This window comes from Parasteatoda tepidariorum, chromosome 5 (genome assembly GCF_043381705.1).
Source record: "Parasteatoda tepidariorum isolate YZ-2023 chromosome 5, CAS_Ptep_4.0, whole genome shotgun sequence".
NCBI lineage: Eukaryota > Metazoa > Arthropoda > Arachnida > Araneae > Theridiidae > Parasteatoda > Parasteatoda tepidariorum.
In genome coordinates this window covers 45,778,867-45,798,545 of record NC_092208.1, presented here as the reverse complement: position 1 = coordinate 45,798,545, position 19,679 = coordinate 45,778,867, and the positions used below count along the sequence as shown (strand labels likewise).

At 30.6% G+C, this 19,679-nt stretch overlaps 1 protein-coding gene across 4 annotated transcripts in view; it reads left to right on the top strand.

Moving 5' to 3' along the window:
* The window catches only part of LOC107450231 (uncharacterized), a 53,463-nt gene that overhangs the window by 3,238 nt on the left and 30,546 nt on the right, over nucleotides 1-19,679 (top strand). Inside the window, exons 2-5 of one of the 4 annotated variants that reach the window (XM_071181394.1) lie at nucleotides 991-1,148; nucleotides 6,793-6,825; nucleotides 10,733-10,774; nucleotides 12,413-12,724. The exons of 1 other annotated variant lie outside the window; for it this stretch is intronic. In XM_071181394.1, the coding sequence (XP_071037495.1) occupies nucleotides 991-1,148; nucleotides 6,793-6,825; nucleotides 10,733-10,774; nucleotides 12,413-12,547 (368 nt within the window). In that variant the 3' untranslated portion in view covers nucleotides 12,548-12,724. Of the gene's footprint in view, nucleotides 1-990; nucleotides 1,149-6,792; nucleotides 6,826-10,732; nucleotides 10,775-12,412; nucleotides 12,725-19,679 lie in introns of those variants that run through there. 2 more of the 4 variants (XM_043049902.2, XM_043049903.2) reach the window with 2 other exon arrangements.

Here is a 19,679-nt window from a genome sequence, read left to right as displayed (position 1 = left end):
TATTATTGAACGACATTCACACATCGCCTCGTAGTCATAACATAAGCGGAGGGATACACCGGAAATTTTCTAAATTTCTTCCGGTTTCAGAACGCTTGTTATTGTTTACATTAGACCACCCATCCATATATGACAGGGAGTCACGTAAATGTTGCGACAAATTTCTAAGCGATTTAGGGCACATCATCAGGATTAAAACTGCATTAGAATTCATGCTCGGAAATGTCATCATACGTCTCTAGGGGCACTTCCCCCTATTTTTAGCTGTTTCTCCGTGTGCTTTTGAACAAGTCTTAATAGGTAAGCGACCATTGCAGCGCACGACGACATTTCCGGGCAAAGGTTTTTATGCAAATTTAATCCTGATTATGTGCCTTTACTCCCCTAGAAATTTGTTGCACTATTTACGCAACCCTCTGTTATACATAACGTTTTTAACATAACGTTACATTTTGTAAAAAAACAGACTAAAAATGTCATTTAAGAAAATGTAAGCGATAACAGGTTTGAAATAAGCGAAGTGAAAATATTACAGAACTGTTAAAAAAATCTAATGAAGCAGAAAAAGAAAGTTCTCCAGTGTAACTTTTGTAGCAATGTGATTTATGTAATTTATAACCATAATTTTGACTCATGTTTAAGGTATTTAAAGTGTTTCGTTCTTACTCTCATTCGCGAAAGAGCTTAGAAAAATACTTTTTTCTTCTTTTTGGTTAATGACGGGCACTTGGGGCTTTGAAAAATACTTGATAATGCATTTAACTAGATGGAAAAAATCTCTCTCTTTTAATTGGCTTTTTTTAAATTTTTTTTATCATGAGTTAAATACATTTTCTAAAATTTTAGTTTTATTTAAAAAAAAAATCTTTGGTTTTAACTTTTCTAGTGCTATAAATGTATCATGACTATGTTTTATACTCAATTCTCTTTTAAACATATTCCGTTTGCCAACCTAACTGATCTATACATCATGGTTTCAAATTATTTCAGATATTGGTGGTGAGCATCTACCTTATAGAGACATACCCCTTGGTTTCCTGGACATTTCACAGTACCAAGATTTGTACAAGAATGCGTTCAATAACATGAATCCATTGTTGAAAGGTCCTCTCATTCCGGTAGCTGAAATGGTTTTCGATACTGTTGAGGTTGGTAAAAACAATACTTGCAAAAAAATTTTTTAGCTATACAGATGGTTTACAAAATAGAGTACAGTAGTGAGCAATAATAATAATAATTAAAAAAATAAAAAATATAAGGAAAAGAAAACTTACCGACCACGGACAAAACTTTTGATTTAATGATCAGATCTTCACGTTCTAGGACTCAATCTTAATAGTTCATGGGGATAAATTCAAATATGCCAATTCATTCGTGAAGGCGATATTTTAAGTTTTGAAATCAGACACAGGAACATACTTTCCGTGAATAAACGTCCAATTTTTCTTTGACTGATTCAAATTTTTGACCCCAAAAATATGGGTAGTAGCCGCAATCTGGGAAATATGGTCCCCATTGTTTGATCAGGAGAGCGATCCAAAATTTGTACCCCTTAATGCTAATTTCCCTTTTTGCATATTTTGCCATATCTAGAGAAATTTTTAAACGAATTGAAAATTTTTTTACACACAATTATAAAATTCGTTAATAAATTTTAGTAAATATTTATTATTTTTTATTATTTTATAAAATAATGGTCGAAAAAATTTTGAGTTGTGAGGTATACAATTTTTTTACATCATCTTAAGAATTGTAGTTCTGCAAGGCAAAATGCGAAATTTGAACTAAATCGGATGAATTATTCATGAGAAATCGAATTATGAAAAAGTCGTATTTTTAAAATTCGCTCACATTTTGTATTTTGCCATTTAAAACTTGAATTCTTCTCAAGATTTGGTTAAATACACGAAAGTAGAATTTACATTAATGTGACCAAACTTGAGATCGTTCTCCTGACCAAACTATTGGAACCACATTTCCTAGATTGCAGCTACCTCCTACATTTTGGGGGTCTAAAATCTTATTTCGTCGAAAAATAATTTCGTTTATTCAGAGAAAGTGCGTTTTTGAGTCTGATTCCGTAACTTGAAATATGGTCTGCACTAATAAATTTGCACATTTGAGGTCATCTCCTTTAACCTTTAAGACTGAGTCCTAGAATGTGAAGATATAAAAGTTTTTCAGGATTCCTTTTTTTTTTGCTCACTGTGCATTTTTTAAAATTATTATTCATTTTGCCTATATAGATTACTATCAATCTGCAAAAAATTTTCTAGTTATAAATTAAAGCGCAAAAGCATTGCAAAAAAATGAATAGGACTGATTCAAAGAAAAGGGAATGGAGAATGTTGCTGTTTCCGTTATCTCAGTGAAGAGTTGTTAACTGATTCATTGATAATTATAGATATGTAATAAACAATATGTTGTGCCAGGCGCTAGTAAGTTGATAAGTACAAAATTGAAGTAATATCGTGGAGTCTAGACATAAATCGAATAACAAAATACAATAAAATAAGCATAAGTAGGAAATAAAGTACTTATAAAATATAAATACAATATTTATAAATAAATTAAGTTAAAACAAAAGTCCAAAAAGACTTGACTAAATATATTACAAAAATCAAAAGTTAACATTAAATAAAATTAATTAAACCAAAACAATTAAAAGTCACAATAACTTAAAATATAATTTAACGTTATATCATAGCAATTAAGCCAAAAGAAAAGTCTATACTTCTGCTAATGTGATGGCCTAGTCGTTGTGGTGATTACCACTCGTTTCTGGATTTGGTCATCATTCTATAGTTGTCCCTTGATTGATCCCTTGACAGCTACACAAGGGGTTGTTCGCATATTGCTTTAAAGATAAATTATAGTGGAGTAAAACTAGGTGTGTAAATGAAAGAAAATTGAAATTAGTAAAAATAAATTCGAAAAAGTTTAATCAAAGGCAAAAGATATAGTTAATAAAGTTTAATAAATACATCGCTAGATTTGCCTTAGGAAAAAAGCAGTTATGATTGTGTTTCGTACTATCCTCGATCAATTCGATATCATTTAGTTGATTGAAGTCACTGGTTGTGCCTTCCCTGGCTTTTTCATAAAATTTAGGAGTTAGTTTTTCGATGAATGAGTTAATATCGTTAATTTTCAAATTGGATCAAATGCCATTGTAGTTTATGCATTTTGTTGTGCCAACAAGACATTTAAGAATTTTTCTTACAGTGAAGAATTTATTTCTTAGATATACCAGTTAGGGTAAGATCATAAAGTTTTAGGACGCGTTGCCATTATATATATAATCCATATATAATTACATATATATGTGAAATCAAGTTGTAACTTGGAGTTGAGTATTGAGTCTAAGTCCCATTAGGCTCGATTTGCATTTTTAATACTATGTTTGGTATGGACGTTTGAAGTAATTGTAATTCCTAAGTATTTGGTGCTGTATAGAAAGTTTAATAATTTGATTATACATCTTGATATCTGGAATTTCAAGTCCTTTCTCTTAACAATTAAAAGCTAAGAGTTAATATTTGTCAGGATGTAATCTGGTCTTCCACTTCAGCGTCTGTAATTTTCTTTTGTAGTTGATTTACTGCATGCGTGTGTCTCATTGATTAAGTGATAACTGCGTTTCACCAATAAAAGTGAATTCATATGGATTTTCATAACTAATGGGAAAATCAGAAGTACATCGAATGTTAAGTAGCGGTCCAAGAATAGTTTTCTGTGATTCACCGACTCTTATAATTCTATATGATGAGTAGCTATTATTAATCTTCATCCTGAATTGGCGATTGGAGAGATAAGAATTCAAAATTAAAAGGAGATCGTCAGTTAAATTAAATGCAATTAAGCAGTTTGTCCTTTTTGTAAGCTATATCTAACGCCTTAGTAGCGTCGAGCATGAGCATTAGGAAATTTCATGTTTGAATTTGGCTTTACTGATATTCCAGTATGCTAACAAACTGCTTTGTAGCTGAAAGATTCTTACAAAATTCGTATTATTGCTTTAGTATGTTTTGCAGATACTCATTAAATCGTCGCTGAATAATTGTTCAAGATTTTTGATAGCACTGGTAGGAGACTGATGGAGTGGTAGTTTTCATGAGAGGAAGCCATTTTCTAGCATGATTTCTGATTGCAAGAGAAAAGCATGATTTCTGATTGCTTCTAATTATTGGGAAAGTATCTATTTTTTATATAAGTGTTGACTGTATTTTTGTTTCAAGATTCAAGTTCAATTATTTTCAGTGTGTAGGCTATTGAGATTTTCATTCCAAAGATCATTGGGATATGTCGTGCTCATGTTGCTGATTTCTCTGTTAAGGTGATTTAAGCTATTTCTTGAGGTCAGGACTAAAGGTATATTTATATCTTTTTTTAATTTTATTTTTAACTTTCATGAGTTTCCTGATATGATTAGAAAGTTTGTAATTATTCATTTTGGTAGGTAGGTACTTTATTTATTTCGCACTAGAGCTACACTATGGGCTATCGGTGACAGTCTCAGAAGCATCTTTGAAAATGATCCACCATCAGTTCGGATAATTCGATCACATTTACAAGTGTTATAATTAGAAACCTTAAGTATATTGCTTGGTTTGATGAGTGTTTCTATAAATGATATAATGTCTGGATTGCATCTTGCTATGAAATCAAGAAATTCTGCAAATTTGGAAAGAATATTCTTTGCATTCCACAAGGCAACTGTAAGAGGAGAAAAGAATAGTTTTTATTGTTCGTAATTCATGTTTGAGAGTCCTTGTTTTTATTCTAAGAAAAAGGAGTTAATGTTATTTTAATTTTTAAAAAACGAAAATACACTTAGTTAGATTATTGCTTACCTGTCGAAAAAGCATATTTGGAATAAGTTGAATGGGTTTCATATTATTGTGCATGATACTAGTAAAACTCATATGAGATCTTGAGAAATTATAGTGGAATTTTCGTTGATAATCAAACGATCATCTATTGTAAGTTTTGCTTTGTATTTTTAAAGAATGTCTTTGAATTCTGGGCCNGAAGCCGAGCACTTCACGGTAGAACAGTTTAACAAGGACCGATACTACGCGCCTTCAGTCCTTACGCAGGCTGATCAAAGCTGTCACCTCGCTTACTGACCGCAACCAATGAACGTGACTTCGGTGTTCTACTAGGAACCGTCTCTTTAAGATCAGTCCACTGTGGGACTCATGTTGGTCGGAAAGAGTTCAGTTTAGTCAAGCTTTTATTGTTCCACTTTTGTAGGATTTAATATTTCTAGGTTTTCTATTGTAGAATTGGCGTCTTCATTAATGGAAATATTATCTTAATCAGAGTTAAAATTTTGGAGTATTGGTGAAAAGAAACTAGTCTGTCTTTCTTCTAAAGATTTTGCTTTCTTTATATTCAATGTTAATAATGATTCGCAAAAGGTTAGGAACGCTGTAAAGCTCGTTGTTTGTCTCTATTGCAAAAGGTGATGAAAGATTTGAAATCATAACGTCAAGGATGTCAAAGGAGTATCGGCCAGAAAAGCGGGTACATATTAGTTGCTCTGGTGCATACATTTTTTTTTATTTAGCGAGGTTGATTTTCGAGTGTTTTATTTATTCCAAAGCCTCAAATAGAATTCTTAGCATTAAAATCTCCAAATGCAATAGTGTCAATGTTTGAAGTGAAAGGACATTTGAAATAATTTTTGCTAAGAAGTAAGTAGATCATGACTTGAGGTTTCTAATGTTAAATTGAATAATAATTGAAGTTTGATCTCGATTTTCCTTAGTGTTGATTTTTAAAACAGTATTTTGTGTAAATGAAAATGCCACAACCACCATCAGTGCGGATAATTCGATCACATTTACAAGTGTTATAATTAGAAATCTTAATTTTATTGCTTGGTTTGATGAGTGTTTCTATAAATGATATAATGTCTGGATTGCATCTTGATATGAAATCAAAAAATTCCGCAAATTTTGAAAGAATATTCTTTGCATTCCACAGGGCAATTGTAAGAGGAGAAAAGAGTAGTTTTTATTGTTCGTAATTCATGTTTGAGAGTCCTTGTTTTTCTTCTAAGAAAAAGGAGTTAATGTTATTTTAATTTTTAAAAAACGAAAATACACTTAGTTAGATTATTGCTTACCTGTCGAAAAATCATATTTGGAATAAGTTGAATGGGTTTCATATTATTGAGCATGATAGTAGTAAAACTCATATGAGTTCTTGAGAAATTAGAGTCGAATTTTCGTTGATAATCAAACGATCATCTATTGTCAGTTTTGCTTTGTATTTTTAAAGTATGTCTTCGAATTCTGGGCATTGCAGTAGTTGGCTAGGTGGGTCATTCAGTTGTTATATTTGAAGCATTGTTCAAAACACTGATTCGGTAAATTTTACAGCTGCTTTCGCTAGCAACTTTTTTCTGTACTTTTCTATAGTAAAGTGAAAAAATATGTAAATTAAATTAGTACATAGACACGAATTTTTAAAATTGAATTGATAGCAAAAATGGAGAAAGCAATCTCGGAACTAAACCATAAACTTGTGTCACAACGTTTTTGAAAAAAAAATTTACTTTTGTGTCTTATTACTCTCTCAAAATGAGGGATTCAATTTTAAGTGTTGTTTTTTTAGTTTTAGATATCATGTTTTAATCAGTTTTTAGGAGTAGTTTTTAGAGAAGTACATGATTACATTTTGAAATGCATTGCATATCTTACGTTTCTAAAACTTTTAATTAACTTTTAAATAGACAGTTAAAATATTATGACTTAAGCTATTAATTAACTATCTTTCTTGCAGTGTATTTTGAAAGATTTGTCTATGATTGGTTGCGTAAGTATAAATAGCTCTTTTCTAATTATTTCTTAAAAGGGTTCAAAAACGTTTTTAGAAAACAATGTGTCTAATTTATACCAGAAGCAGTTTTGGAAAAAGGAAAATTTTTTAATTCAGAAAACTTTCCCATTAAAGTTTCTCGCTATTTTACCTGAGACCTAAGTATTTTATATTTCATATTATGTATTATATTCTTTTCCTGGACTTAGGGGAAAACCTTTGGGGGTACAGAGAGAACAATTTTGAACTTTTTGTCGTGCTCTCTTGACAGAAAAGGTTTCGCTTTCACGACTTCCGGAGCTGGTACCCCCTGAAGACCTCAGCTTCAGTTGTCATATTTATCCATTTTCTTCATATTTCATTGTTTCTCTTGTTTCAATTCCTTTCGGATTCACTGCTGCTTTGCGCGTTTTTCCATAGAAAGTATTATTATTTTTAATTGCTTTTAAAATTTTGAATTCTTTTCTTAATTTGTGTGTGTGTTCAAGTCACATCTAACAAACAGTGAAATGTGGCCTAGTTGATTGATCTAGTTTAATCATCTGTTGTGATAGATGGATAATGTTAGATTTTGTCAATCAGTGAGTCGGATGGTGGTGACTGGAGTTGTGGTGTTGCCGCCTTCGTTACAATGAGAGTTGCATGTTCCAGGTTCCACAATTGAGTTTACTATATGAGAACTCTTCATTTACGTCCACGTATAGAGTCGAACACCAGATCAGTCGGCTGAGTAAAGGAAGACTCACCCTCTTCGGCTATTATGTACTCATAGTTAAAATTTAAGGAACAAGCACATGTTCGTAGCTAGCTCAAGAAATGTTGATGAGAATCAAGTCACATTATATAGGTAAATATATAATAGTATGAGAAATACAATTATAACAAATAAGTCATGGTACTCAAGATCACGAATAATGGGCATCATAGCAACAAAATCCAAAAATGTTGCATCAAAATTGCACTTGTGAAGGGTTTTAAATTGGTTATTAACCCTTCTGACGACAATGCAGAGACCTCTATGAACTCTCATGCTCTTTCTGAGGTTCACAAATATTTTGGGCGATAAATATGATGTCTTGGAACAAAAAATCCTTTCCATCATGGGTAGGTTTTAGCCTTGAGAGGTTTTCCAAGAGTGGATGGTGAGCTACAACTGCCTTTCTTGAAAATCCTAGAAATTTTCTATGTGATTCAGATCTAGATATCGGGAAGGCCAGTCCATTTTTTTTAAAAATTTCTAATGGCAGGGAAAAAATAAAAATAAATGAACAGGAACAGAAGTAAAGATGACACAACATTAAATTGATCGAAGTCATTGCCTCATAAGTTCTTTGGCCTTCCAATAAAGCCCTGTCTCGGAGTCGCCCTTAAGGACTGCACAGTGGTGGAGGTGGTGTCTATCCATAGGGATATAAGAGTTACAGAGGGAGCAGTAAGGACTTGAGAAGATCCGAATTCGGTGACGGTGATCTGCAAGGCTATCATGTCCGGTTAGTAGACGGAATTGGGCTACAGCGTGCTGACGAGGACTGCCAGGAATCCTCAAAAGATCTTCAGCTTTCCAGCGCTTAGATTTTACTCTGTCATTTATTTGTTCACTGAATTGCCCTTTTAAAGTTTGCCTTAAATAAAGCTTCACGGAATGAAACGAAAGGGGAGAGGAACTCGATTGAAGAAGCCTCGTGCCCTTTTTTTGCCAAGGCATCTTCTTGCTCGTTTCCAAAGAGGCCGCAGTGGCCCGGCATCCACTGAAGAATCACACGTTTCTGTTTTTGACACAGTTCTAGTAGATGTTGCCGACACTGGGTGATTTCATTTGTTGCAGCCAGACCAGCCGAACTGATCGCCTGAATTGCGGCTTTGGGAGTCAGATAAAACAACCACTTTGCAGGCCAGTTCATCCTCTGATTATTTCAACGGAAGGTTTTTCGAGAGTGGATGGTGAGCTACAACTGCTCTTTCTAGAAATTTTCTATGTGATTTAGATCTAGATATATGGAAGACCAGTGCATCCTCTGATTATTTCAACTTTCAGGAATTTATTTAATAGTTTTTAACCTTATGTGATCGCGTGTTTTCATTCATAAAATTGAACTAAGAATCGATGATGCTTCTGAGTAATTTTGTTCACTGTTATGGCATCTCATCCCTATACCTTAGTGAAGTCAAGTCTGTAGGGCCGTCCAACATCACATACGTTTGCATCGTGACTTCCATGATGATGGAGAGATGTAATCGGGTCCCTAGTTCTCTTGACATAGGAACGGATCCAAAATCTTTTTTTATGCTTAATTCAATTATCATTGAAAAGAACTTTAGCGACTGTGCCTTTGCTCAAAATTGATGATGCCTGCACCAGTTGAGGAGGGCTCTCCTGTTACCAGGAGGGAAGCTTATTACACATGCTTCAGACAATATTAACACATCCTTCAGACAGTATTTACATATGGAATGAATGGAATTAAATAAACTTTGCAAAAACCAGCATATCTGCTGGTTTGATTACAACTTGCTTCTGATTTCATTAAAACTGTACAGTAGCAAGCGTATTAATTGAGCTAAATATATAGTTTAAAAAAAAAAACATATAGTTTTTTTTGGAATATTGAGACATTTTGTTCATTATTAGTAATTAATGTACCTAACCTTTATATTTCGAGCAAATATCACTCGTTTTGGCATAGTACCAAGCTTTACAATTTTCAGTGAGTTTTTCGTCTCTATACTTATTCCTCTTCACTCCGAATTGGAGCAAAGGGCTTTTAACATAGCTTTCTATCTCACTCTAATTGTGGTCAGATTTTTTGACCCTGTTTTCAACTCGTTTACAATCGTCCTGCCCCAAGTATTTTTATAGATTGTCTTAAGTAAGAACTACACCAGCCATTCGTCTGGACCCGTGGTGGTGAACTATGGTAACGAGGTATAACTATTTCAAGTAGGGGTATGGAGTCATTGTTCAGGACAGGTTTCGACTGGGGTTGGCAAGAGAGAAAGAGAATATTTTTCTTCCGTTAATTTATTGTGTTAGCCCTAGAGTGAAGAGAAGCTACTCTCCCTGAAATGCGCTATTCTTGTTTTAATACAGAAGATGGCCTCAGACTTTGTAGCGGGGGAAGTTCTTACCGTAGACAAACTATAGATCTTTCTCTTTTTCTGTTGCTCTGAGGGTTCCAACCACATACTTGTTTTACTTTAAATTGTTCAGGTTTACGTAGAACATGACCTTTCATTTTACGTTTTTAAATTTCCAGACCAATCTGTTTCTGTTTTGCTTTTCTAAGGATTTCTGCGTTACAAGTTTTATGGAATCACTTGATATTCAAGATTCTTTTTAAACAGCTCTTAATCATGTTTTTTTCATGTTACATATTTTCATTGTAGTGCCGTATCTCAGATCCAATTAGTAGAACAGATTTAAAAATGCTATTGAAACTTTTAATTTTTGTAGCATTTGTTGTTTTTTATCTTTCCAGAATTTGTTAAGAATAGCGTAACTGCTTCGGACTTTGTTTAATCTATTTAGTATATCTCAACCACTTCCACCTTTATCGTTCGTTATACTTCCAAGATACGTAAGATCTGCTTACCTCCTTTAATTTATTATTCTCTCAGAATATGACATTTAATTGTTCAGGATTAACTTTCAAAATTTTAATTTCATTTTGGTTGATAATAAGCTCCATTTTCTTTATTTCTACATTTAAGATGTTTATGTTTGTTTGCATGCCTTGAAGGGTGTTGCTCAGTAAGCATAAGTCGTCTACAAAACCAAGATCAGAAAGTTATTAATATTACGCTAAATTATCATATACTTTATTTTTTCTAAAAACTTTTTTTTTATAAAAATGAGTTTTTAGATATGCATTTAGAACATCCCTAATAAAATTTAAATATTTTTCAGAATATGAACACGACTCTCGACTTATTTGTGCTATTGAGACAAGTAAGTAAATTTATATTTATATTTTAATGTTTGAGAAAGTACAGTGCGCAAAATAAAAAACAGACTTATACAATTTTTTAATTGGTTTGAAACTTAGGTCGAGGGATTTCTTCGACCCTCACGGTTCGGTTAAAGGGAAAACTTAAAATGTTAATTCTTGCATATTTCAGTCTAAAAATAAAATCCAAAAACGGATGATAAAAGGAATAATAAAATGTGAGAACGCATTTAATTTTGAATAATAAATTAAGAAGGAGGAGATTTTAGATAAAAAAAATAACATAAAAAATAGTTAATTTTTTTTTATCTTGTATCTATATAGCACAATAGAGGCAAAAATGATCAAAAGAAAAGATAAAATGATGAAGAAAATTAAGAAAAATAATAATAAGTTTTATTAACTGCGCAAAAGCTTTCAAGTAATTCGAACTCATAAAATAAGCTAAAATTACAGGCAAAACATAGAAAAATCTGATCAAGATTAATGAAAATTAAAGAAAATTTATTAAAATAAAATATTTTTGAAATATTTAAAAATTTTTATTGAAAATAAATTAAAAAGCCGGAAAATAATACACTGGTGGACAAAATTAAGAGATGGAAAGCATTTTCGCACATTTCTATGACGCTATATTCTACTATGACGCACATTTCTATGACACTATTTCTGGACGGTCCAAATTCCCTGTCTTGAATCCTATTGAACATGCTTGGGATGCTCTTGGGAGAGCTATTGCGATGCGCCAACCTCCCCCCAGAACCATTCTGGAATTAAAAATTGCTCTGGTGGAAGAATGGGAGGGTCTTCCACAAGTCCTCCTTAACTCCCTTCTTAACAGTATGCTGTTGTAACTCGTTGTACATGCTGTCTGTCTGTCAGGGGTGACCATACACCATACTAGAGGCATTACACACACTGTACAAGCCTAACTTTTATTGTCATCTTTTATCCTTAAATTCAGACTACATTGGATTTATTGGCAATAGGTTTTGCCAGTGAATGGAACTTTCATTTTTGTTTTGCATACTTTATTATCATGGAATAAGCTATATCCATACCAAATTTCATTTATTTATATTCAGTATTTTTTGAGATATTTGGAAAAATGTCTTCCATCTCTTAATTTTATCGACCAGTGTATGAACAAAAGATATAATCTCGTCCTCAGGTAATACTATTATATCCACAAAGAGTTCCAATATTGTACTAATATAGGCAAAGTAAAATATATTAATATAATGGTATGAGGAGCAACCAAGAAATCAAAACGGAAATAGGACATATGAAGTAAAAAATATATATGAGATAATCTAATAATTATATAATTATTATTTTAATCATAATTATTTTATTTTCCCGCTTTTTAATGTTAAAATTTTTTTGTTGAATATTTTAAAAATATCTTATTCTCTTTTCATTAATCTTTATTAAATTCCTCCCCCCCCCATGTTTCTGCACATTTTGTTTCGTCTCTTTTCTGTAAATTTTGACTATCGTCCAATCTCTGACTGTTACTTTTGTGACGTAAATCTCTAACTATGTACGATACAGTTGTTAGTAAGGATACATATAATTATTATGATTGTTGAAAGTAAACTTCTGAATCAGTGTTATTAAAATGATGGTATATATTGCAGTGCAGCGATGGCAAAGGACTTCTGTTCCTGAAATCGGTAGTCCACTTATCATTCCACCGACTACAAACGATGCACTCTGCGCAGTTGCACCATGTGTGTCACATACTATCCCTCCAGATGAAGTGGCTATTTTAAGATATGCCAACAGTGCTCAGCGACCTCGCAAAAGCAGCTCCGGTATCAGACGTGTTTGTTCGGTATCAGGCATATAAGCTGCATTGAGTAGTTGCTAGTACTCCTATGTATCAATCTATGGATAATGAAATATGAAAATATACTGTAATTTAATAATGAAATTTGTAATTACTGTGCTGTCTTTGCTTTGTTTTCATTTATTATTACACAATTTTAATTAAAACTAAGAAAAAAACATGTCTATATAAGAAATGCACAATACTTATTCATTTATAGTAGTTAAAATTTTACTAAATATCACATATTTTCATATGTTTTTTTTAATGTTTTGTTTCACTTGTTTTCATTTGTTTTTATGCATTGCTTCACAATTTTCATGCATTGTTTTATTCCCTCCCAATATTTTTCTTCTCATTATGTTGGTCATTTATCACATCGGAAACAAGACTTCATGTGTTGCTGTGGTTTAAGCTAGCTTATGACTGCTTATGTTAGTTACTTAATATGAATTGCTTAGATAATTTTCTGTTCTTGGTATATAATACAGAGTATCTAGAGTGACTGCGATTAATATATATTTTAAAAATTCCTGTCAAAGAAAAAAAATGTGCACACCTGATAGATTGCCAAAGGGATATATATATATATATATANTAAATATAAACTGCATAAAAGTATTCTACTTTTCAACTTTTAACGTATTCAAGATAAATAAAATGTGATTTTAAAAAAGTTATAGCTCAAGAAATTTCAAAAAATTACTAATTTATTTATAAATTGAAATTATTTGGATTTGCTTGAAAACATTAAAGTGAATACTTTTTAAAAATGGAAATAGTCTGCAATATTCTATAAAAAAAAAGTTATTCACAAAATAAATAAATGCAAAAAACACGAAGAAAATTAAGATAAACAATAAGTTTTATTTATATATGCTTTTAATTTATATTTTTATATATTGTATGCGCATAAGCTGCAAGTAAATAGAACTCATGAAATAAGTTCAAAATGTAGGTAAAACAAGAGAAAGTTTACAGAACGCTGAGAAAAGGGGAAGAAAAAGAAAAATAATAATAAAAATAGCAAAAAACCGGGGGAAAAATCCGAAAAAAGGACATTTTTTTTAAAAATATGGAAAAAAAAACGATATAATCTTCTCATCAACCCACACGTATATATCCGCAAAAAAGAGTGCTTTCTAATATGGTATCAATATAGCCAAAGCAAAATATATTAATACAATAGTGGAAATGGATTTGCACACGGAAAAATTGTATAAATTAACAAAGAAATTTTTTAGTAAATAAATTTAGCCACAAATTTGCCCTAAATGGATTTGTACATGGAAAAATTATATGACATTAAATTATAAAAATTTGCAGACACTAATATTTACAACACTGTCGTGCATTGGATTTTTCATCGTAGCTTACTCCGCGGCAAATGTAAGCAGAGAGGATGAAACTTTGAGAAAAAAGTAAAGAGAATAGCTTTCCATCTCAGTTTATCAAATGATACCAAAGTTGACGGGAAAAGACTATTAAACTTTCTGAATGCTAGAGAGGAGCCTGTACTAACTGCTTGGGGCATGCTTCAGTTTGCGAAATAATTTCTCTTAGCTTCTATTGGTATCTTGAGTACATATAATCTCCTGATTTTACAAGTAGATACAGATAAAAGTTACAGTAAATAACCGAGTGTTATAAATGCTGTTTTGTAAAGTCCAAAGTTTTTGTAAATGAAACAAACAAAAGAGTTTCTGCAAATTTAGCATGCGATTTCATTTAAATCTGAAAATTGTTCTTTTCTCACTTTATGTAAGGAGTAAAAAAATTAAATAAATTCTTAGCATTTCAAAAAATTCGTTTTGTTTGAGAACAATTTTTTTCGAAAAAAGAAAATGATATGAAGCAATTTTCTTGAAAAAGAATAAAATTTTAGAGATCATAAATCTTTTAAACATTAATAATATAATCTAAATAACGTTTTCATACTAGCGCTTGACATTTTTCAAAAACTAAAATGTGTAAATATAAAATTTCATCTTTACATTCTCTTTATTGAGATTGTATATATGCTTACTTCATTTATTTAAAAAATTTTACAACTCTGTGTTTCATACAGTTTGATTGAAAAGAAATGTGTTCTATCACGACCATGTTCAATACATATTTTTAGAATCTTTAGGGAAAAAAAGGAAGTCGAAGTATACATAATTTGGGTTGTAAATCATTATTGAAGCGAAGGAGAGAAATAGAAATTTATATATAATACCTATTTGTCGACCTACTTGTCAAAAAGGTGATATGAAAAATATCAAAATCAGTTTGATGGTCTAATGAAACTTCGAGGGGATAATTTTAATTGCTCTCAAATGTATTTCGGGGGCATTAGAAACAAATAATTAATCACAGATTAATTTCCTTCATATAATCTATTTTAATTCACACAATTATTTTTACATTATCAAATCCTTTTATAAATATAAAAACAGTGTTTCTAACAATATTTAGCTGCTATAATATTGCAGCGATATTACTCAAATATAATTTTGCAGCAATATTACTTTAAAAAATCTGCCTCAAAAATATATGTCCAAGGCTGAACCATAATGTTAGTACATTAAACCATATCAGTATGAAAATTTGCTTTTCTTAAATTAAACATTAGTATTAACTAATTAGATACGGGATATATAGCACAAAAAATCAAGTAAAAAGATAATATCAATAGTTCAACTTGAACTTTATTAAAATGGCAGCAACTTTGAGAAAAGTTACGGTTAAAGGAGCACCATTAATTTTAATAGAGCACTTGCGTCTTTCAATATGGTATCAAACAATATACAAAAGTTACCTGCTTAAAAAGTTCATTCGCTGCTTCAGAAATACATAAAAAGTAAACAACAATCCACATGTTCCAAGCTCTTCAAAAATAGGCATTTATTTTCCCGACTTACCAGACGTTAATGAGAAGAAACAAAAGTGATTAATTTATTTACTATACAAAAATTTTCCTTCATCTCAGTCTTGAATATATATTTTCAGAATTTTTGTCATGACCGAACTAGAAAAAATAAACACACAAGGGGCAGCAAATTAATGCTGAATGATAATAGAAAGAAATATTACCAAATATCTGATGAGCATTAGTGAGAAAGGTTAGACTGAAAGCATAAAAATCTGTTTGATTGCTTCAAGAAACTTGTAGAAGGTGAGAAGCAATAGAAACATTTGGCAATCAGTTTCGATGCATCTTCCCTCAATAGTTATTAATCAGATTTTAATGGAATTTTTTTTCCTCTTTTAAATAAATTTAAAACTCCTATTGTGCATATAATTTTGACTTATTTTTTTATAAATACTCTATAAGTACATATTTCATCTATTTTCTATGTAGCCAATTGAAAGATTGTTTTAAAAAAAGCGTTGCTTTCATATTGCCACACACATAAATAGTCGGATTATTAAATTTAAAATTGAACATCTCAGGCAGCTTGTGCCAAACACAAGAATAAGTAACATCTGCATGTTAAATTTTATATATTATTTTAAGCTCATTTGAATTTTTTTTAAATGATTTTTCCAGATGCAGGCTTCTTCAGTGTGATATCACATTTAGAAGCAATGTGTAAAAATATTTCAGACGATAATTTTAAATTCTTTTCTGTCCATTTTGACCATTCGGGTGAAATCAATATCTCTTTCGCGTGAGCTGCTATGTAGTCCAAGGCTGCTTTTTTCAAACATGCATGATTGACAATATCAGCAACGTGGATCAACTCGCAGACGTTTTCCCGAGATAAAACAGTCAATAAAAAAACGCGTAACATGCATCAACCAATGATTGCACTTGATACTTTTCGCAACCACTAGAATCCCCTTCAACAAATTCTTTATTCCTTTCCTGGAATGGTTCTAAAATGTCACATTTACAGTTAATACTTTCCAAGGTGTAGTAAACGGTGATGTTTCTATTAAATGAACAATCTACATCTCTTACTAAAAAGCAGGAAATAAAATCTATGCTTTCTTTATCAGCACTTCTTGGATAAAGTTCAAGATACCATCGACTTCCACCTAAATATTCGGTCCCAAACGAAGTACTTGCAAATTCATAGCCATTCTGAAGATAGCAATTCGGAAAGTTAGCAATTTTCCAAGTAAATGAAGAGCTTTTTGGTGCTCCATGATGTGACATTTCAGTAAATGTTGCTTTTTCCAATAACAGAAGAGAACATCAGGTGTAAGTTGAAATGCAACTTCGAATCGAACCCATTTCAACAGCAATAAGCCGACTATAAATTAAAGGAAAATTTATAAATCATTTTATTCAAAAAATCAGACGATTTCAACTGGGAAAAGCAGATCTCCGTTATTATACCACTTAAGCAAAATGGCTTGTTGCTGCAACGCTTTGAGATTTCAACTGTAAAAAAGAAAACAAAAAAAAAAGTTGACCTTATCGCTATTTAATTGGTGAATGTTGTTAATATTAAAGATAGATGATAAAGAAACGTAAGAAATAAGTTGAAGTATGACTTTGCTCAGAAGCATCAAGTATGATCGAAATTAACAAACTGATACAAATTTGGTTTTATAAGTGGCAAGTGCAACAGCGTGGCACTAATGCTTTTTTTTTCTCTTTAAAAAACTTAGTTTTTATCTGAAACTCATATTTAAAACATAATACGGGTGCAAATTTATGAAATCCAGTAAATTTTAAACTACAGTTAAAATTATTTTGCAAACTATAGAACAGTTAATAAAATATTCTCCATATGAGAAATTCTAGAAATTTCTTATTACGATAGGTATTATATTATAAAATATCTTATTATACTCACCATTCCCCATGATTTCTTCGCAATGATTGCTGTTGTTTTTATATCTAACACTTTTTTTTACGAAAGTGGAAATTATTAACTTAAAATATTTGTACTTTAAAGAAATTTGCTTGCTTACGCTTAAGCCTCCACTTCCTAAATTAAATGTTTTTAATCGGTTAAAATTGATTTGCAAATAGAATGAATGATCTCGTATGATACTATTTCCCTTATGATTGAATTAAGTTCCATTAGAGAACTTAAATATTGTGATAATTTTTTTAAATAGCATTTAAAATTAAAGGTATATTGTTATAACAAATTTGGTGAGTTCATAAGAGTAATTTAATATTTTTACTTCCCAAGCAAAACGATATATTAAATATAATTTATGAATACATCACATTGCGTATGCATTTGATCATTAATTTCTTAATCATTTAACAATAACTGTAGTTTATAATAGTACATTAATGTAATTTACACCACAAAAAATAATTATAAAATGGTTGATAAGCTTAGATTCAAATAAGTTTATCTTAGATCAAATAAGTCTTAGCTTTAAACTTTTAATTTTGAAAATAATCACAATAAAAAACATTATAATAGCATAGTAATATAATAAAAATAGATGTTTCAAATAAATACATTTAAATTAAAGGTACAAAAAATATTTTACATTAAAACAATAAATGACAACGAAGATTTTTATTTTATTCAGTCTATTTATATATTTTTTGTTTATTTTTTATTTGTTTATGTTTTATTAAATTAAATTCACACGTTTAAATAAAAAACAAAGCTGTCAAACTCTCATAAACAGTTTCGATTTCTAATTTTAAGAAGATGTTTCAACTTTGATTTAAAAATTTAAGAGCCTTATTAATGAAAAAATTAAGAAGTCTTATTGACTTTAAACACATAATAACAACAAAAATCAAGGAATTGAAAATAAAAACATGATCAATGTATGATAATCAATGATCACTGTAGTATGATCAATAAACGATAAAATCATAAGCTAACTAAATAAATGGATTTTGTGTACGAAATATAATATTACAAATTAAACATACGTCATATTTCGGGGAAACATGGGAAATTTAGTCATACAGAAGGTTTGAACAATTCTTTTTCTTTTCTTCATATTTAAACATTTGTTTAGTTGATGATCACTCGATTTCAATGCTCTATCAAGAAAAATCATTATGTTGTGTCTGTTTATTAGCAGTAAGTAAATTTAAAATAAAATCACAACTGTTATCTCAATTTCAAATCAAGAATTTTGGTAGAGAGGCCTGTCATAGAGGGAATTGAATATTTGTCCACCATTTATATAAATAAGCATAAAAATCACAAAATATTAAAAAAGAACTAAATAAATAAATAAAAAATATATATTTCTCTCCATATAGTTCAAATTACTGAATCAACTTTAATATTCATTTGAACAATGTTGCTTCAGACTTCTTACTTTTCACCAGTAAATAACTATTAGATTTTGTGTTTCTTAAAACAAAATTATCGCATTTTTTAGACACTTACTTATTGCTTTGATGGTTCTTTAAATACTTTTCCTTCAGAACAAAGTGGGTCAAATTACTTTTAGTAAGAAAGTTTGTTGCAGTTCTTTAGCTCATAAAAATTATTTATAAAACATATTTTTTAATTTGACAAAGTTTCTAAATTAATTAAAAAATATTGATGAAATCAGGAGGCAAATATTATAAACTATTCGATAAATAATAATTTGAACTTTGAAATTTATGTTAAAAAATGTATAAATAAAACTGTGCAAACCTCCATGCGTTCCCTAACCCCAACCAACGTTGATTTAATAAAAATATTTGCCTTTTTTAAAAAATAATTGCCTAGTTTATTTTAATAACCATCATTGAACAGATCCAATTTTGAGTTTACAGCTACCAATGTTCAAGTCTGTAGCAATGTAATTTTGAACCCAATCCAGAAGCCAAGGGAACTCCTGGATAAAGTATTGGAAAAAATTTGCCATCGTGGAGGACGGTTTGATGGAACTAACTCACTTTTACGTTACATAGAAAGGAAAACCCCGAAAATCTCACATGCTTTTCCTGACGACAAGGGGATTCTTACCCATGATCCATATACCACTGAGGATATTTTAAGTCAGCACTGTGGTCAGCGCTAGCGGGGGGCGTCAAAATATATGTATATTTTAACGCATATATATATATATATATATATGGATGTATGCTTCTCAATATNATATATATATATATATACATACATGGGTGATTCTCACGAAACATGACAATTCGGACCAAA